Below are 20,275 nucleotides of genomic sequence, written 5' to 3' on the forward strand. Positions count from 1 at the left end.
TAATTACCATCCTGATGATAACTTGCTGGGAGGCGGATAGACAAAGCCCATTGCTTCACCCCATGCTGGCTCTTGGAAATGTGGAACTAATTTTTTACAGTTTGGCTCGAAACAATGCTGCTGCTTGCTTGTCTGGTGGTACGGCCCCAGCCCCCACCCTGAAAAGCCACTCCGAAAAGACAAAAAAAAGTTGAAAGTCCTTGCTGAATGATTGTGAAACTTGTGACTGGAAAGCAGCTCTGAGTTTTATCTCGGTTCCATCCTGTGCAGCCCCCTCTGAGGCCATGCAGGTCCCTGAGCTCCATGCACACCTGTAGGCATGTCGCTCATGGTGCTGCTTGTCCCCAAATCCTCTCCTCGCCCCCTGATCGCCTGGGCCATGCTGCCCACAGCAGCTTGGACAGGCTGACGTATATTGTTAATAAGAAACAGGAGGGCTGTTAGCAGAGCTCGTGAAGCAGCTCTTTATTCCCAGGCAGGACTTCTTGCCACATTTTTTACTTGTTAGCCTCTGCTGGGCTTAGCCACATCCAGCAGATGCTGAATCAGAGCCGCTTGGTAGCGCGAGGAGAAGTCACGAGGAGGGAAACTGGCACGCTGCAGGGGCTCCGGCACATCGGGAGGGTGAAGCAGGGAGCTGGCATTGCCAGCTGGGGTGTGCCGTGATGAAGCTCAGGTGCCTGTGGCACGGGGAATGGTCTGGCCATATCTGGGGTCTGTGCTGTGAGCCCGTGCCCAGGCAGGAGACGAATAACGCTGCTACAAGAGCCTGGGGTCTTCATGTCCCACACACCCTCCTTGCAGATCTGAAACATGTGGGTTTGAGGGTGTTATCCTTCTCTCTTGAATGCTTTTCTCATCTGTGTCTGAATTCTCCTTCCTCCAGGTCACTTGAGTTATGCTATGTCAGGTTTCAGGCACCTCAGGTCTGAAACTTCCCTTGGCTAGTTCGGGGAATGTTTTACTACGGACAAAGCCCCTTTAATCCCTGTGGAAATGCATCTCCTCTCCTCCTGCCCCAAGGAGTTGGACTGAGCTGAGTGGAGCAGTGAGAACCAGGCCTCATCTTGAATTAATCCCAAACTCAAAGGTGCTCCTGGCATTTAGATGCCCGGTGTTTCAGTGCCTCCCATCGCCACCAAGGAGTCTGAGTTCACCGCCTCGAAGGGATCGCGGCCTCCTGCTTTCCCTCCTTTTACCCAGGGAAGACCATCCCGTATCTACACCACAGTGGGTTATAGGGTTTGGTTATGTCACCTGCCTGCCCCGTTTCTGGTCCCTGCTGTTCCCTTCAGCCGGCTTACTGAAGTCCCACAGAGAAGTTTGGAGGACTGGCAGGGAGCTGCTGGCTCAGGACCCCAGCATGCTCAGGACCCTCACCTTCCCTTCACCTCAGGGTTGGGGCAGGGGCTGCAGGGCTGCACTCTGGTGTCTGCCCCGTCCCTCCCAGCAGCAGGCCACACCACAACTGGTCTCGTTTCCCTTTCCCGCAGTCTCTCTGGCTTTCCTGTGCCCGGGTCGGTTGGTGGGAAGCTTCCCTTTCCCTGCTGAAGCAGACAAGGTTTTTGGTGTCCTGGCTCCTTTGTCCTGTGCCGAGAGAAGAGCTGTATGCAAACTCGGTAGCTCAGAGCTGCCAGGAGCGCCGTGCCTCCCCCCAGCCTCGTTACTTTGAGTGCTTAATTGGCTGGGGGCCAGGGGCTGAGCTCTGACCGGCTCAGGTAACCAGATCAGGCCTCGCCATGCAGCCTGCAGGGGATTGCTGGGTACCCAGGGCCTCATGAAAGGCCCCCTGCACCTCCTTCCCCTTCGAACCCTCAGTCTTCAAGAGATGAAGCTTGGCTTCCTCAGAGGGCCTTGTGGAGCTTGAGCCCTACCAGAAGCAGCTCCTGTGCTCTGAGAGGAGCCACCTCCTCCTCCTCATCTTCCTCCTCCTCCACCCTGTGCCCGAGTTTCAGCCTCCAGACTCCACAGCCGGTGATCAGAGCCGAGCGGTGTGAGGGACACGCGCTCCTCTTCACCTCGGGCTCTTCTCACATGGCCTGGTCCTGTCTGCCTGCACCCACCGGCATTTCCACCCCTTCGTGTCCTCCCTCGAGCTGGCTGTTTTCACGGGCTCAGTCCCGGTGCACAGAGCAGGGTAGGAAGGACAGAAAGCACCTTTACTGCACAGGAGGCTGCACGCAGCGGGTGGTGCAGGAAGAGAAGCTCGGAAACCTTCAGCCCTGCTGAGTTACAGAGCCCGGGTCTGTCCAGGCTGGACCATGAGGAGCTAAACCAGCTGAGCAGGAAACATCGAAGGGCTTGGGAGAGTTTAAGGCGAATGCTGATGAGATGATTAACCTGTGCTGGGGGCCGAGTTAGGTTGTAGAGGAGCTTTGCGGACCGTCTTCCCGGTCAAAGGTGACAAGTGGGACTGATTTGGCTTTGTACCTGTGTTTGAAGACTGTATTTCTTTGTTTTCTCACAGAGAAGAAGTGCAGGAAAACTGTGTCCGCTGGAAAAAGAAATTCACCTTCGTGTGCAAAATGAGTGCCAACCCCGCCACGGGGCTCCTGGACCCCTGCATCTGCCGCGTATCTGTGCGCAAGGTGAGCGTCCAGCGTCTGCTTCTGGCCAGTACCACCCCCATGTCTCAGTGTTGGTTCTGTTGCTTTTTTAGCAGCAAGAATTGCAGTGGGAAGGGAGGATTTGTAGGGCTAAGACAGAAACCAAACGGAGCTCGCCTCCGCAGCGAGGGTGCTTGACCGAGGGTGGGAGGGAGCAGGGTGTTGGGACAGGAGTTTGTGAAATCCTGAGACCAAATTCCAGGATTGAGTAACGACTTTCCCCATGTTTCCCCAGCGCAGATAATAGCTTCTTTTCCTGTTTGTTTTGTCTCCCATTATAGGAGCTGAAGGGCGGAAAAACCTACTCCAAGGTAAGAAAGGGTAAAGAAAGGGCAAATGTGTCAGAGTGGTGATGGTTTTGTCTGCTGTTAGTGCTCCGTGCCCAGCAGAAAGCAGTGTGAACTGTCAGAGCGCAGCATGGCTGCTGCGAGAGGCACTCTGGAGAGGCACTCGTTAGTTCATCGGCCTGAATTAAGTGATTTCCCAAAAAAAAAAAGCTTAGTTACTGGGACAGGATCCAGATTGCACTGGATGTGGATTTGAGAAGGGGGTTGGGAAGATGTTCTGCATGTCCTCAAACTTTGGGGAAGTTCTGAGTCAGATGTGAACTTTCTGGCTTCTGGCAATGTCTTGCTAATAAAGAAATACAGACTCGAGTTACTGTGCTCTCCCGAACACAGTAACCATCTGTGGCTGGGGTAGGCACCTCGCCGCGCTGTGAGATGGGCAGAAACCTACAGCAGAAATCCCTGTCCTCCAGGGCACAGGGGGCACCGAGGCAAGAAACAAGCTGATCATCAGAGACATCAGTTTTTCGTTTTGTTACACACACGCTCGCCCCACTCGTTTTCTTGCTCAGGCTGTGGGAGACAATGGGCTGGGTGCCACCCCTTCGCTTTGTGCTGGAACAAGAGACAATGTTGGCTTGGGAGCTGCGTTCGCACAGAGCCCCAAACCATGTTTGTTTGAAAATGAGTCACTGGTGCTAGTTTCTAATAAACAGATGTTCAGGTCACGCAGAGCCTCGTAAGAATTTCTCCTAATCAATATCCTTCCTGAGACCGTGGGTCTAAAAAGCTTCGAGAGCAGAGCTGCACTCACACCTGGGGACTGCTGTGCCCTGCGGCAGAGGGCTGCGGTGCTGCCCACGCTGTTCCTTTTTTTGTGGCTAACGTCAGGACGCTGTCTCGAGGGCCATCGGTTTCTCTCACTAAATTTACGCTGAGGGGGAGGTTTATTCCTCCGTCCTGCAGAGCTGCCTGTCCGGGGAGCGCAGTGTAGCCGGAGGAAGAGGTGTGCCTGGGAGGTGTAAACGCGTCGGCCTCTTCCTCCTCCATGCCCGTCCTGAGGCTTCCCACTGTATTTGGGAAAAATTAAAGGAAGCTGGAAGGCAGTCTCCGTGGTGGAGTTAACCTGGACTCTTATTCAGGTCGTGCTGTAACCTACTTCCCCTTCGCTCGGTCTGCAGCTGCGTTTAGAGGCGTGTTAAGAGCTTTAGTTGCTCCAGCCCCAAATCAGAGACCAAAGCCCAAGTACTCATCATCTCTTGAGCTGATGCCTTGCTCGGTCTCCTGTGAAGAAGTGGAAGGTGTCGCATGCATGCACGTGGTCCTCACTGCCTTCCCACAGCTCTCCCCAGCCGGGCTGGATGCCTCGAATTGGGGAATGACCCGTGTGGAGGTGAGGGGTGCCGCACCAGACAGTGGTTATAGGCTTTGCAGTCTTGGCCTGTGGACTGGGCCTGTTTAGACTCATTTCCAGTCAGATTATTGTGACAGAATCAAGTCACTTGGTACTCCCAATGTTTGTAGCAGCAGTCTGTGTCCGTGCAGTTACTTCCCCATTCCTACACAACCAGTCCTCAGCTTCTCGATCTACCTTCACTCAGCTGGAAACTCCCCTGATGGTGGGAGGTGCGGAGTGCCCTCCCTACCTGCTCCCCCTTCAGCAGCGGAGCTGTTTGTGCTCAGGAGTTTCCATAGACTCGTGTACCTTTGGTTTGACGTTAATGTCACCTCGGTGTCAGGGGTTATGGAGCGGAAACCACCAGGAAGGCCTGATAAAGCGGAAACTCTTTCCCCGAGCTGGAAGAAACGCCATCAGCTGGCTGGAAAACTGAGGAAACTATTCGGAAAGGTGACATATGAAAACATCCTCTTGCTAAGGGATCCTTCCTCTATATACTGCGAGTCTGCTTCCTGAGGAGGGCTTCTGACCTCAGCACGCAGCGTGGGTGCTGCCAGTCCCGTCCCACATCTGTCCCCTGATGCCCAGCTCCTCAGCAAGGCCCTTGTTAGTGCTTTGATGTGGGTCGGGGGTCTGGGCACCCCTCGGGTGTCCCCTTCTCCTTCTGGTGGGGCTGTGCCACCTCTCTTCCATCCTCCAGTTCTGTTGCTCTGATGCGTTGCATTGCACATGGCTTTCTCCTCCCCAGTTTCTCTCTGAGAGCTAAAGTCTCTACTTTTTTGCATTATTGCTGAATATTCAGCAAAAACCTAACCCTCGGCACTGCGAGAGAGAGGAACACCTGCAGCAGGAACTGGAGAAGCTCGAGTTATGGGAGCCCTTTCGAAGGGAGAAGAGTGGGAGTGAATTGAGGTCGTTTTTCTTCCTTCCTTTTGCTGAAGAAAGGTTCCTGTTCTGTCCCACTTCTTATTTGCCATCAGCGCTTGTTCCCCTTTGAGAATGGGACGGAGGACAAAGGTACCTTAATCTTGTTGCTGTCATCCCATCTCGTGCAGGCTGTGGTTTAGACTTTTGATGTGGAATAGTGGGAGCAGTCCTGATACGGAACAATGCTCATACAGCAGGGACTGCTTTGGGCTCTAACTCCCTATCAGCTGAGAGCACCACGTTTCCTTAGCGTGCTGCAGGTCTGAGGCTCGTGGTTCGGTTCTGTCATCCAGGTGTCAACGCCAGGGCAGGAGAAATGCCCGGTAATTCACAAAATAACAGCTGGGTAGGGGCATTTGCTTGTCCAGCTTCTCTCCGTGTTCTTGTGGAAGCTGACCTGTACGTTGAGGTGATGCTGACCTGTGCTGGGGCTGGTTGGTCAAATTCAGGGACAGCATCTCTTTCTGGGCAGGGTGGGTGGGACACAGCTGACTTATTGCCAAAGTTCTGAGTAAAAGAAGCTGTAATTTTTTTTTCTTTTGGGAAATCACTGTATTCCTAGAGCAGAAGAGCAAAACTACTCCTCATTGTGTTTGTGCTCTAGAGGCGTCCATCCCCTCTTTGAATTTGCCTCTCATCTTTAACTTTAGCACCTTTCCTATTTATTTTCTCTTTGTTCAAGAAGGTTTGGAGAGCTGATAGCTAAATCTCTGCAGACATTTCTCTTCCTCCTGCCTGCCAAATATACCACTAGCTACTTAAACCCTGGAGATGCTGAGGAAGCTTTGCTACAGGGGATGCCCAGCGCAGCAGCTGATCTGTGGCAGTAGGGCACTCACATGGCCCTGTGGCTCTCTGTTCCCAGCTTGCGGTGCTGCAAGGCCCCGTCCTGTGCTTCAGGACAGTGTCACTTTCCCCTGTAACAATATCCTTTCATCTCCCGGTTCGCATGCTCCGCTGCACTCCGGGATGGCCGGGCACAAAGAGTGCCTTATTATGTTTGTGTGTGTGTGATTCTGTTTTTTCCACATCGGTGACCTAGTGCCTTCCATGTCCTTGGTTATGCAACTGCTGCAGGCTGGTTAACGCTGTCCTGGCCAGCACCACTGCTCTTTTCCTCCCTTGCACGGGGCTGATGTCCCGCAGAGCGTTCACCTGGCTGGGGATGAGGAAAGCAACCTCCCACCCCCAGCTCTAAGGGGTCTGCACCCCATCTCTGCGTCTGTGGTTTGTGTTTCTGCCCTAACTCACGGCGGTGCTGTCCTCCTCTGCTCTGGGTGACACTGTATATCCCCTTATTGAAGTGTTTTTTGTTTTGTTTCTTTGTTCTCTCCCCTTCCCCTCCATTGTTTTCCTGGCTACAGCTGGGCTTCGCTGACCTAAATCTGGCAGAATTTGCGGGCTCTGGATCCACTGTCCGTTGCTGCTTGCTGGAAGGATACGACACCAAGAACACGCGGCAGGACAACTCCATCCTAAAGGTACGGCAGCTCGTTCTGCCACAGTGGAAATCCTACTATTGAGTAAAAAAAGATCACAGCCAGAGTGCAGCGCTGAACCTCAGAGATCCTGTTCTGTACGGAGAGGGTTCTGCTTTTAGGCTGCTGTCTGAGCAGGGACATTTGCTGTTATCACAGCTGCCCTTTGATGTCTTGGCATCCGTTTGGCCAAGCGATAACCCTCGATAACATTTTTTTATCATCAGAGAAAGCATGAGCTTGGGAGGGGAAAAAAGTCTGAAGTGCACTGTCAGGGTTGCCAGGCTGGTGTCCTGCTGAGCCCCTACAGCTCAGAGCCACTGATGTCTGCTTGGGGAAGGGAGGGGATGACTGGCTAAATCCCTGGAGCTGATCTCCTTTCGGGAGGAACTGGGTCTCATTAATCTTTACGCCTAGCCCTTGACCTCCTGGCTGCTAAGTGAGGAGCTCACTGCAGGATGGCTAACTGTGGGCCTTGTTCCCTCTCTGCAGGTCACCATCGGGATGTCCTTGCTCTCGGGGGATCCCTGCTTCAAAACGTGAGTTTCTGGGTACTCCTCCTGTTCTGGGGGGACTGGGGCTCAGACTCCTGGTGCTTTTGCAGTCTACTGTTGGAGACTGAAATTGCTGAGGAGGAGGAAAAGACGTCTTTGAGATAAGGAAGCATGGGGGAAAGCTCGAAAATGATGGTCTAGGCTGTTGGATCAGCTGGTGTGGTATAGCGTGACTGCTTTTGGTTGGTTTGTTCTCTGCTGTTGTTTCCCAGTTTAAAAAATAACAAAAAAAAAACAGCTATAGGGTGGGGAAATTCTGAATTTCGGGGCCAGTGGTAACGTTGACTGGTGATAGGAGATGTGAAGGGTGACCTGCGAGAGCTGCTGAAGCATGTGGCAGTTTTCACTCCTGCTCTGTGAGATGGGATGGCAGGGGGAGTATTTTCAAATTTCCCATTTAAACTCAAACCTGATTTTCCAAATCTCTTGTATTCTTCTGAAGGACTGGGGTCATCTCTCTTTTCCCTTCTGGGGGAAGAAACAGTCTTCTTGTGCTTGGTGTTTTTTTTTTTTTCCTCCTAGTGTCACTGAGTTTTGGAAACTAACAGACATTGATAATGAACTTTGTGTTTTACACGAGGGACAGTTTCTCATAGCTCTGGGGTTGGTTTCGGTGACCTCCAAGAAGGGAAAGGTCAATGAAGAAAACAGTCTTGGAAATCACCATGTTTCAGCACATAGCACTCAAAATAAAGACGCTGAATTGAAATAGCAACAAAAACAATGCAAGGCTGAAGAATTTTAATTCTCCTTTTCTTCTGCAGGAACCTAGGACCATAATTTGTATTGATTAGTAGAGAAACTGCAGTCATACACATCTTTTATTTTTTTTAATCCATTGTAGCAAGGAAGAACAAATGCAGCAGAGCTGGAGAGCAGTCCTGTTGCTTTGCTAATTGTTGGGGAATCAATTAACAAATACAGCAGTGACGTGTGCCCGTACCCTGCAGTGATCCCAGCCGGTGTGCAGCAAGGTGTGTAACTGCTGCAGGACTGCCCTGGGCTGGTGGAATATTTCCTGGAATATTTCCTGCTGACTCCCAGCAGTGTGGGAGAAGAAAGCTTTACCTTAAGGTCACCTCTCGTAGCAGCGACATTCTGGGCTAAATGGTCTAATTTTAGGAGCTGGCTTCGAGTACATCAATGAGCTTGCGTTGTTATAAAAAGCTGCCTAATTTGTATGTTGTGAATGCCTTTTCATAGTGCAGCAATATTTGTGAGCCTTTCAAACAGTAAATGCAGTGCCATCAGATTCAGAAAAAGAAATCTGCTTCAGAATTAAACTCTGAGCATCCTCAGTCCTAACCTTGTAATGGTAACAGATGCTTTAACAGATGTTTCCAGCCTAGGTTACTAGGATTAATTTCAATGACAAATTGAAGCGATGGCTGACAACGTTTGACAAAAATACCTGTTGCTTTTTCATTGTGGAATCAAACCCCACTGTTAGTACCTGGAAATTATACAGCATGGAGCGTAAATATCCCTGTAATGTAAGTGGGGTCAGGGAAAGTCAAACCTCCGCGTTTTCTTGCAGGATTTTTGCAGTCGTCCCCATTTTTTCTTTATATGGTGATGATGTGCAAATGTCTAAAAATGGAAACTTTGCATGTAGAATAGTCCTTGATCAGGGGAGCTGTTGAGAAATGACACTCGTTAGAGGGTTAGGCAGGAACTGTGCTGGGAAGTCACTCCTGAATGTGCTCGCCGAGGACTCGCTTTCTGCAGCACCCGGAGGAACCTTCCCCTCCTGGGTGTCGTGCAGGAGGGGAGAGCAGGCTGCTAACCCGACCCGACAGCTGCTGCAGCAGCAGTGGGCTTGATCGAGGCAGCAGGGGCTTTATTAGCCTGGGAAACAAGGTCCCCAAAGTACCTGGCTGTGTGTAAATCACCGCTAACACGGTTAGGGAGGTGCTCTAGTTCCTTGGTGGTTGCTCCTCTCTGCCTCAGGAGGGTGTGCTGGGGGTCTCCTGTGACCTTTGTAGCTGTCTGGCTGCCGTAAGAAATGGTTTTAGCTTTTTATTCTTTCTCCCAAGCTATTTGATGGTCCCCTCGTGTAGCATCTTCCCTCGCTCACCTCAGAGCTCCAAGTGAGACGAATAAAAGTTTGGCTTTCTTGCTCCTCACTTAAAAAGCGTGGTACAAGCCATTAGTTACAGCTCGGCCTTCAGGCTAGAGGGAAGTTAGGGCTCCAGCAGGAATATTAACTTTGCCACGCTGCACATGCCGTGGCTTTGACCCAAAAACCCTCCTGCAGGAAGGGAGGGGGCTCAGGCGCTTGCAGTTCTGTCCTGGAGTCAGCATTTACAGAGGGATGTCGGGAGCACGCAGAACAACCAGAAAAACGATTCTGACAGCTGGAAAAATACTTTAGTCTCACTGAAAAGTAGTTTGATCATCAGTTAAAAAATGGAAAGGTCACTCGATGGTTGTAAAAAGCTCTCGTAGGGGTGCTGGGATAAAAGGCTTCTCTCTGACCCGGGTCAGAGAGGTGTAGCAGGATGGCGCTGGGATTTCGAGCTGGCTGAAAACAAGCTGGTTCCTGTTTGTGAGGCCGGCTGGCTGCTGGAACATGTGTTGAGGGAAAAGGGCAGCTCTGGATAATTTCCTGGAGGAGAGTGCGGTTGTCCTGTACGAATGACTGAGTGGTCGCTTTCTGCCTTAGTTTACCTCAACCTTGCTTTTCCTTGTCATCAGCAGTTTGTAAAGTGCCAGCTCTGCAGTCCGGATGTGTTATGGATTAGGGAAGACCCAAGTTTTAGGGGAGGGAGCAAATGGCACGCTGTGCTGTAGCCTGGGGGGCTGCCAGCCCTTCCCCAGGGAGCTGGGGGGGGCCTCGTGACATAGTGAGAGCCCCCCGTGGGATGGGACGAGCCCCGATCCCTGCCCTGCACATCCTAACACTCTTCTCTTCCGATCGCAGGCCGCCTTCCACAGCAAAATCCATCACCATCCCGGGGCAGGACTCCACCCTGCAGCTCACCTGCAAGGGCGAGGGAACCACAAGCAGCACCAGCACTTCGGCCCCAATTGGCTCTCTGCGCCAGAGCAAGCCGCGAGCGACCATCCTCAGCTCGGGTAGGAATGCCCATCCCCGAGCCACACAGTGCCTGGGGCTGCCTGCACACTCCCTTCTTTTTCCCACCAATTACAAGCACAGATTTTTTTAAAACGTTTCATGATTTCCCAAACCAATCCTCAGCTCTTTACTCGTTTAAGAAAATTAAGAAAAACAAAGTTAGCTGTTAGGAGGAAGCACCAATCTTTGCCGCATGCCTACTTGTGTTGGTGGAGATAAAGCAATTAGTTCTTTTTGCTGTGGGTTTAATAATTCATGTGTCGCCCTCATCCCTGCCTTCCATTGTGTTCGGTGCCACTTAACATTGTTCTCCACTCAGCTATTTTGGTGCTCGAGCTTATCTTCTCGAAAAGTTCCTCTGAAGGTTTCAGAGGCTGGTTTAAGGTCTGATGGCCTTGTTCCAGCTGCTGATGTGGAGTTCTTTGGCTTCTGTGCGAGCCCATTTTCAAGGACACCGCATTCTCCCGTTGCCTTTTTTCCTTCCCCGCACACTCCCAGCGTGCAGGCAGGCACACTGCACCAAAATAGCACTTGTCAGATCACCTCATGCTTAGCACGGTGTGCAAGTGCTGCTCTTAAAAGGCTGGCAAATGTTACACCGGGGCACTTTTGGATCAACTTGCTGCAAGAGAGGCAAGATGGGGCAAGGGCAAAGAAGCAGAGGTTATCCTGAGGTTTCAGTGCCAAGTTCGGGTGTGATTTAAATGCTAAATGGCATGGACTCTGACAAGTAATAGCAGGAGAAAAGTACTAACAGGAGGAGTGCCCAAATGGAGGTTATAATGCTTTACTGATAGTGGCCGTTTGCTTCCATGGTGTTAGCTGTTCGTAGTTAAAGGTATTAAACTTCAGACACTAATTGTCCTTCTGGGCTCTTCAAGGCCCTAGAGATGGCTGTTAATTCAGGCACTGGATGGTAGAATTAGCGATCAGAGCTTGACACAGAACCTTGTTGTTGTCTTCCCTATTTCCAAGGTGCTTGTAGGCGCTGTGCCGGCCTGTACAACAGGCTTTGCCAGCAGACTTGCGCTTTCCTTAATCTGGTGTCCCAGCATCAGTGGTCAGTCCTAGGCAGCAGGCAAGATGCTGGCTTGGTTGTGGTGTAACCAGTGCCTTGTTTCCCAGCAGGTGTCCCAGAAGAACCCGATCAGAATCTGTCCAGCCCCGAGGAAGTCTTCCACTCGGGGCACTCGCGGAACTCCAGCTACGCCAGCCAGCAGTCCAAGATCTCTGGTAACTGTTGCTCTGTGTGGTTCTGCCAGCAGCGGCCCCATCCCTTTCTCTTTCCTGCTGCGAGCTCTTGTGAGAGCAATTTGCAGCCATCTCTCTTACCCAGCCCTGTAATAGCAGAGTTTCCTGTTTAGTCTCTACAGATGAGTTCACTGATGCGTGCATAAACCTCAGTATCTGGGAACAGAACCGCTGCTCTGAGGCTGCCCTGCCTGTTAGCTGAGCTGCCAGGAAGGAGGTAAAACGTGGTTTGTAACTGCTCTGCCTTTGCAGGTTACAGCACGGAGCACTCCCGTTCCTCCAGCATGTCGGACCTGACCCACCGCCGCAATACCTCCACCAGCAGCAGCGCGTCCGGAGGGCTCAGCATGACGGTGGAGTGCCCCGAGGGAGAGCGCGACCACAAGCTAGAGAAGCCTCCCCGGCCCCCCAGACCAGCTCTTCTGCTGGACAGACCCTCTCGGTAGGTAACTGGTGCAAAGCCCCTTTGGGAAGGAGAGACAGAACCTACTCCTTGGTCTTCAAGCAGCAGTAAAGTGGAAGCAGTCACTGGGAGGCAGGCTGTTGCTCAAAGAAGCAAGAGAGCATCTGAAAGTCTGTCTTGACAGGCTGAGTAAGTTTTCCTTTTATTTTTTCTCCCCAGGAGGAAAAAGGATTCGGTGGAGAGTCATCCAACCCGAGTGGATGACACGAGGATCGATGCGGACGATATAGTGGAGAAGATAATGCAGAGTCAGGACTTCACAGATGTCAGCAATACTGAAGGTGAGAGGATGATCCTCACAGGGGAGGTCTTGGCTTTTCCTTTAGCAAGGCTGCCAAGCTTTTACAGAGCCACATCTGATCTGTTGTAGGCTCCCTTCCCCACTTGACAGTATTTTCTTTCAGTGCTTGCTAGGTGTTTCTGTGGTAGATAAAGAAACCATGTGGATTTGAGTGCTGCGGTTTTTGCAAACGGTCAAGCCTAGAAATCGGTTTAGCCTAGAAATCAATCTCATATCCTTTATCTAGTGTGTTTTTTCAGAAAGTTTTAAACCTGAGCCTAACTTCTTGTTAGTACTTCTACAGATTACTGTTAGTCACCTTGAATCACTGGATTTGATATTAAATCACATGGGGATCTCCACCTCACTCAGCATGGGTTTAAACTAGGCTGAGTACAGCCACCTCTTGCCAGCAGAACAGGCTGAATTTCTTTTCCAGTGATGAGCCTACAAAAAACAGCATGGGAGCCCCAAAGTTTACCTGTTTAGATGTGTTAAAGCTGACCCAAAAACTTATATCAGTTGGAATTGCCTTGAAAGAAGCAGCCAGAGGAATGTCATCGCATTCATTTCCCTGCTTTTACTCTTCCAAAACTCAGTGTTGTGCTTGATTTGTACGTGAGGCTCCCTTTTAAAGCAAGAAGAGTTCCCGAGGGCCCTATTACTATGGGAACACCAGAAAGCGTGCGTATGGATTCACAGAAATACACTTGTTCCTGTGCTGAACATTGTGTAACGCACCTGGGAGAGGGGCACCTGGCAACCAGCAGGAGCTCTGGATTTTGATACCTGCTTCCTTTTCTATCTGCAGATAGCAACCTGAGGTTGTTTGTGAGCAGAGACGGAACGACGACACTGAGCGGTATTCAGCTGGGAAACAGGTAGGTTTCCTGCAAGCCTGCAGACAGCGAGGCTCCAGAGAGATTAGTTGGCTGTTTGTACCCAGGAAACTTTCACCTTTGCTACGGGAGAGATTTCTGAACATCACGTGCTGCCCGGTGGCTTTATTCCCACATTAACGCCCCCAGGTGTCATGCTGACAGGCTGCAGCTGCGCTGGAGTGCAAGTGAATTGTCAGTAGAAGCTCATAGGGATAATTTGATCCCAGTTGCTAGATCCAAGAGCAGAAGTAAGTGAGGAGTAAAAGGACAAAATGGTAGAGGTTGGTTCCTGTTTGCTTCCGCACCCGACCGAAGGCAGGGAGCTTTGCCTCCTGCTGGACTACAGCAAAACTGCAGCAGCTTGTTCCATTGTCCCTTCTCCCTGCCCCCTCCGTCTGTGTCAAGGGCTTTTTCTCTTGTGAAAGACTTCTGGACAAATAAAACTTTGTCTCGCTGCAATAGCCCTTAACGCCGTGCATTGACTGGCTGCGTTTGCCAAGCTTTGTAGCACCTTTGTAGGAAGAAAAGCAGTAATGGTGAACACAGAGATGCGTCAGGTCAGTGGTAAAATTGGAAGCAGAGCCAGGAACGCTGGCTCTCTGCACAGTGTGCTCCCTCCCCAGCCCTTTCCTCTGCCTTCTAGAAGGATTTATGTGCTACACCCAGCTCTTTCAAGTGCTCTAGTGTTAGCTTGCCACGTAGCTGTCTGTTTTGTGTTATGTGCGTTGACGTCCCGCCAGCCTGACTCGTTATTTTCAGTATTTTGTGTGAGGTTAGAGGGCGATGTTCATGAGCTGAGAGCTCTGAATAGAGGCTTGTTTGCTCTAAGCGACCGAGGAAAATAACCTGGCTTTCTCCTCCTCTTCCCCTCTGCCTCCTCAGGGTCTCATCTGGAGTTTACGAGCCAGTGGTGATTGAAACCCACTAAATGTGAAGAACAGGGTAGAGCTGCTGGAAACAGGCCCCCTACCCGGTCCGCTGCCACATGGATGCCAACCTTTACCTCTCTTCATGCAGCATTCCAGAAGGGATTTTCTCCACGCCCCTCCCCATACGTTTGCACTGCAGAACCACTCCGAGACCACTCCAGACCGTGCACTTTCCCTGTTGGCAGTACCCTCCTCGCTTCCCAGTTCTTCCAGTGCCTGCCCTCCCCTGTTCCCGTGCAGACACCAGGTGTCTATTGGACGTATCCTTAGTCCTAGAGGACGTTGTTCTTCTGCACCCCTCGTTCCATCCCTCCATTCGCAACAGGGGGCGTCTCAGCTTTTGTCTCCCCAAAACGTTGGGTTATACCACTGTGAACTCTTCAAACCACTGGGGGAGGGGGAAACCATTGCAACCAAACCAAGAGCTGCTTGTTGGTGACACGGTGGAAGGGCCGCTTGCAGGGTGCTTCGTGCATCGGCTCCGCACGGGAGCGTCACCTTCCAAGGCAACAGTTTTACTGACCGAGGGGTGCTGTGGTGTGCACTTCACCTGGCTGCCCTCACATCCCCAGACAGCTTCTCATAGGAAATATCTCCCGAAAGTGCATTTCAGAAAATTACTGCGGTCCAGATGGGAGCTGATTAAATGGTTAAATGCTTGTTATACCACTAACTGCATCGTGCCCTTCCACTGCTGGGCATGGAAGGGCAGTGCTCACCTATTAGCATTACCAGGAGCACTTTACAGGTTCCAGATTTTACCTGGAGGAGGCTTAGACTGGCTTTTCCAGGGTTGTAATCCACATTTGCTGGACTGATTCAGCAAATAGTTACTGTTGGAGCTTGGAATTCAAAGCCTCTTTTTTTTTTTTTTGTTTTGGCTCGGGAAGGGAGCTGCCCTTCTTGGACTGTGAAAAGATTCTCGTTATCTGACGGCCTCCCCGGGCCGTGCAGTTACCCGCAGTGGTCTCTCTGGTGGTGGTGGTAACAATTGCCTCTCTGGGCCTGGGCCAGTATGGGAGCTGGTGTTGGGTGGCCTCTCTTGACCTGTCAGCAGGGATCTGCGCCTGAGCTGGTTCCTTTAGGGGCTGGGGAGCAGTAGGGCAAGGTGAAGCCCCCGTCTGTGCCCTCAGAGGTAGGACGGATGTTTCCTGCCACGTTAGCCACAGCAGCCGGTCCTACCTGCTCCGTGGTGAGCCAGCTCTGACAAGGCTTCAAACTCTTTTTCTGCTTGCTCCTTCAATTGTTCCTCTTTGGGATTTCTCTGCAGTTGCCTGACACTCGAGCTGCCTCCTTGGCAGAGACGGCAGGCCCTTCCAGCTCCCCCTGACAGATCCTCCGGGCAGCTGCGTTGCAGACGGGGCTCTCTGCAGACTCAGCCCTTCCTGTACAGAGACTCTTGGCCTGTAAGCTATTTCTGTGTAGTGCCCTTCCCTCTTTTTGCCGGTGTACTGTAGTAGCACTCAGCAGCCATGCACTTTGAGCAAGGGCGCGCTCCTGGCCCTGCTGGGAGCGTGCCCTCCTCTGACACACGGTGTGCGTGCACACACACGGGCACACACCTGCCCCGCTCAGCAAGGAAAGACTTGTGACTGATCACCTTGTTGTTCAAACTTAGCTATTGTAAAGCCTTCTTAAAAAGAAAAAGAAAAAAAAAAAGGATTAATAGTGGTCTCTGCGGCCAGAATGCATGCGGATGAGCTACTGGAAAAGGGAATTTGGCAGAACGAGAGATGAGGAATGAAAGGGCCTTGATTTTAATTTTTCTTGTTTTTTTTTTTTTTGCCCTGCTAACTAAGGATGGCTGCATGGGGAGGGTGTTAGGCAGTGTGGCAAAGCTATACAGCTGCTTGCTCTGTTTTGATGGTTCCTGTCCTCAAGTCAAGAGGTTTCTTTCTGTGTTTGGACAGACCGCACTAGGACAGGGATCTTTCTCACCCCTTTTGCTACAAAGGGAGTTAAAATTTGGGTTACGGTTCAAAGGGTTACAGACACCACTTTGGTTTGGTTTATTGTAGGGAAAAGGTATTGATCTTTTGAGTCTGTCTGAAACAAAAGCTCTTTCATGCTTTTGGTGTTTTCAACTGTGATCTCTCCTCCGCTCAGTCTGGGGAGGTTTGGCACTCGCTCGCAGGCTGGGGAGCTTCCTGCTCTGGGTGAGAGGTGCCCTGTGCCGGGGGTGCTCGCAGGACAGGGAGAGCTGCTGCTTGCTTTTTTTCACTCCCTGGGGTGCTGCCAGAAAGCCCGGCCTGGTCTGACCTTCTGTTCAGGTCAGTGCGAGGGCAGAAGCGCACCAGACAGCACCGGGTGTCCTTGCTGTGCCCTCGGGTGGCTGTAGCAGGGGCTGGGGGTCAGGCTGCTCCCCGGCACAGCACCTGCTGGAAATGGGGTCCAGTGTTGCAACCAGGACTTGAAAGGGGCAGAAATAAGCTAGGAAAGAGGCCAACCCAGCTCAGTTCTGCTGCTTTGCTTCTATTCCCATGAAAAACAATGGTGGTTGCCGTCAGAGCAACTGGGAGCCAAGGGCTTTCTCCTGGGCTCCAGTTGGCACGAGTCTGTCGCTCCGAGGTGCTGGCAGCCAGGCGTTGTGAATCTCCTCTTCCAGCAAAGCAAGGGCAGCAGCAGCTGAGCTTTCCAGCGAGCTGCTCTCACCTCCCCAGCCTGGCAGAGCTGTAACCTGCTCCGTCGCGTCGCTGTGGCCATCTCTGGCTTCTCTTCCAGCTGCTCGGCACATCACTGCTCGGGTTCTTGGTAACGGTGTCTCGTTGGGTGTCTGTCTCTTGTCTCTGCATCAGTATCGACTCCACAGATCCCGGTCATTTTATTTTCTAGCTCTCCCACCCCTCATTTTCAGTAAGAAGGCAGCCCTAGTCGTTCAGCCTAGTGCGGCACAGCCAGGGCTGGAGGGCCCTGTGGAGGGAGGGAGGCAGGAGCAGCCTGCTTCTAGCCCTAGACCTCGATTTGAGTTCCCTGTTGGCATCGCTGCCGTCTGTTCCCTGGTGGGCTTTGAACATTGAAGAAGTGAATCAGTTTCCAGACCCAAACCGCTGGCTAGTTTCTTTGTTTTTTTGTCTTGAAGTTTATTGATTTTTTTTTTTTTTTTATAAACCCAGCAGGCTGGTGTTTGTTTTTCTCTTTTTTTTTTTTTGACTGCGTTATTGTTTCATTGATATTTTATTCCTGGGGGGGCTGAGGGGGGACGACTTTCTTCCCTACATTGTTCCCTTTCTCAGGGGGATTCAGAGGTGACTGAAGCGAGTAAAAGGACCTTATTGGCAAGCCCCTGCATCCCCTGGCTCTCGGGTGCTGGTGAGCAGGGCTGCGCACGCCCGGCTGGCCCTGGAGAGCAGAGCTGGCTCTCTGCTCCCTGCTCAGGGCCAGGCAAAAGCTGTGGGCCCTGCTCTCAGTCTCCGGACCCCTGCTTGGTGGAAGCCCGTTGCAAAAGGCATGGGAAATTTCAATGTAATTTTTTTTACTAACTTTTTTTTTTAAAAAAAAAAACGGTATAAGTGGAGTGAATGCCCGGGATGGTAGGCTTAGTTGTGACTTGCTGAAGGAGGTGGGTTTCAATCGGAAATCGTGGTGGAAAAAGGGGGGAGAAGGATGTTGCCCCTCTGTCCCTATTTTTTTGGTATGGTTGGCACTTTAAATGGGGGGCTTTGTGCTGTCCTCACCCTCGGCGTGATGGGCAGTGGGTGGTGATCTCTTCCCCCCCCCGTATTGCCAAATCCCTTTGCCCCCTGCAGAAAGCTAAGCCCTTTTGAGTGTTTGCTTCAGGTTTTTAGAGGGTTCTGAACTGGGCCGAGACCCGAAGAAACGTCTTTCATTCGAATCTTAATAGGAGGGGGGTGACTTTTTTTTTTAATTTATTTTGTCGTTGCTGTTGTTTTTTTTCTTTTTAAACTGGTGGCTGTGCAGCTGGACTCTGCACGCGCTGTTGTGAACCTCTGGGAAAACCTCACTCCAGGTACGCTAGAGCACCTAGGTGAAATGCCCCTCCTGGAGAGGGGCCCCGTCCTGTCCCCCCCCCTCGCTGCCTTACCTGGGGGCTGCCGAGCCCCCCTCTGCCCCCCTGCCCTGCCCTGACCCCCCCAGCCTAGGCTCTAGCTGAACGAATTGACGCTCTGGTGACTTAGCCCTGTGGACAAGGCAAGTCCCCAGGGGCGAGTTGCTGCAGACACTGCCTGGTAGCACGTGTTTGCGCTGAAAAGCCACTTCCTCGCTTGGGGGGGCTCCCAAATGAGCTCCCCCCCTTCCCTCTCGAGCGCCGCGTCGTCCATCAGCCCACCCGCGCCGTCCCGACCCCATCCGTGGCTGTCCGGGAGGGAGGGAGCTGGAAACCTGGGAAAAAAGAGAAAGGAATTGGGGTGAAGCTTGGAGCTAGAGGTGTGGCTGAGCCTCCGAACTGGCCTCGACTGTAAGGAATAATGGGAGAGCCCGTATTTTTGTGGGGGGAGGGAGGGGAAGGGGAGATTATGTTTTATTTTCGTGAAAGCCAATTGAGCTCGGTGATCTTCGGATGAGGCGCGCACTTGATTTATATCAGATTCTATAGAGAGATCGCTGATATTTTTGGAAAGGGAATGGGTCTATGCAAACTTCCAAAATTGCTTGAAAGATAGTTTAACATTTTTTTACTTTGAAAATCTAAAGATAAATCTCTAACTTTTTTTCTTAAAGCAGAAGTGCGTTTAGAAAGAGAAGCTACTTCCACTGCTCTATTTTGATGATGATTCTTGGAAAGTTTGAGCTGGAGGGAATGACTATTTTTCACCATTTTTATCTCGCTCCTCTAGTTTTTTGTTTCTTTTTCTAACGGAATGCTGTGCCGTCTTTGATTCAACAGATCGTGTTTGTATTTTCTGTATCTGGTTCCTAACGTAGAGAAATAACAAATATATGAGGAAATCAATATAATGTCAAATGTTGTTATGGTTTGGGGGAAAAATAAAGGTTTTTGGTACTTCACAATGATTCTTCTGGCTTCGTGTTTTTGTCCTAGACAGACGTTTGCTTCAGAAGTACTGGCTGAGGAAGCGAAAAGGTCAGACAGTGCCTGCTGGCAGGCAGAGCTTGGCAGCCAGCAGGGCACCGGGTCCCTGCCAGCCCTCCCGGGGGCAGGAGAGGGGCTGGAGCAGGGCAGGCGCCGCAGCACGTGGCCAGTAGAAGCAGGAGCCCGAAATCCAGGGGGAAGGTGACCTGGCACCACCGCCAGCCCCTGGCACAGCCTCGTGGTCCCGAACACCGCGTCCCTGCCAGGGCTGCGCTCAGCGGCCGCATCCTGCCCCGCTGTGGGGACGCTGCCACAGCCGAAGCGTGGCTCCAGCAGCACCTGGGGAGCAGGGCAGCCTCTCCTCTTCCTCCGTGAGCTGGATTCACCTTCCCCAGCCTCCCAAAGCTGTAACATCCGCACCTTTCAGTCCCAGCCCCTCCCCGCCTCCCCTTCCTCTGAGGCTCCCCGCATCCCTGGGCTCTTTGGGCTCCCTTTTCCTTCTCCAGCTGCCTTGTGAGTGAACCGGCTGCGAGGCAGGATGTTAGATCTGCCTGCTGGAGCTGTTGGAGCGCGCTGCTCTCAAGATGAGTCACTTCCCTCGGAACTGAGCAGCAGGTGGCTGTGGGAATGGAAACCTGCTGCTGCAGGAGAGGGGGAAACCGATGCTGCAGGAGCTGCAAGCCTTCCACCAAGGGATTTGCTCCCAGCACTGGGGGTTTTTCTCCACCATAATTTAGCACTCAACTACAGGGTCACAGGAGCACCAGGCCTAGGCTTAGTGATTCTGTGATTCTAAGGTTGGAAAAGCCCTCCAAGATCACCTGGTCCTACCACCACTGTCACCTCCAAACCCTGTCCCCAAGCACCACGTCCAACCTCTCCCTGAACACCCCCAGGGACGGTGACTCCCCCACCTCCCTGTGCAACCCATCCCAGTGCCTGACTGCTCTTTCTAAGCAGAAATGTCTCTTCATTTCCAACCTGAACCTCCCCGGCACAGCTTGAGGCCATTCCCTCTGGTCCTACCACAGTTACCTGAGAGCAGAGGCCGACCCCAGCTCCCCACCCCTTCCTTTCAGGCAGTTGGAGGGAGCAATGAGCTCTGCCCCAAGCCTCTTACAGCGCAAACCCCCCCAGTTCACAGGACT

At 52.0% G+C, this 20,275-nt stretch overlaps 1 protein-coding gene across 3 annotated transcripts in view; it reads left to right on the top strand.

The window, feature by feature from the left end:
* EEIG1 (estrogen-induced osteoclastogenesis regulator 1) overlaps positions 1-19,108 on the top strand; it is a 35,075-nt gene extending 15,967 nt beyond the window's left edge. For 2 of the 3 annotated variants that reach the window (XM_021271205.4, XM_072025314.1), the window contains 10 exons: positions 2,468-2,588; positions 2,888-2,917; positions 6,584-6,700; positions 7,190-7,236; positions 10,175-10,329; positions 11,456-11,563; positions 11,834-12,023; positions 12,204-12,325; positions 13,136-13,205; positions 14,088-19,108. In XM_021271205.4, the coding sequence (XP_021126880.2) occupies positions 2,468-2,588; positions 2,888-2,917; positions 6,584-6,700; positions 7,190-7,236; positions 10,175-10,329; positions 11,456-11,563; positions 11,834-12,023; positions 12,204-12,325; positions 13,136-13,205; positions 14,088-14,133 (1,006 nt within the window). In that variant the 3' untranslated portion in view covers positions 14,134-19,108. The remainder of the gene's footprint in view (positions 1-2,467; positions 2,589-2,887; positions 2,918-6,583; positions 6,701-7,189; positions 7,237-10,174; positions 10,330-11,455; positions 11,564-11,833; positions 12,024-12,203; positions 12,326-13,135; positions 13,206-14,087) is intronic. The other variant, XM_005017870.6, reaches the window with a different exon arrangement.
* Positions 19,109-20,275: the final 1,167 nt, after the last annotated feature.

Source organism: Anas platyrhynchos, chromosome 18 (assembly GCF_047663525.1).
Source record: "Anas platyrhynchos isolate ZD024472 breed Pekin duck chromosome 18, IASCAAS_PekinDuck_T2T, whole genome shotgun sequence".
Taxonomy (NCBI): Eukaryota; Metazoa; Chordata; class Aves; order Anseriformes; family Anatidae; genus Anas; species Anas platyrhynchos.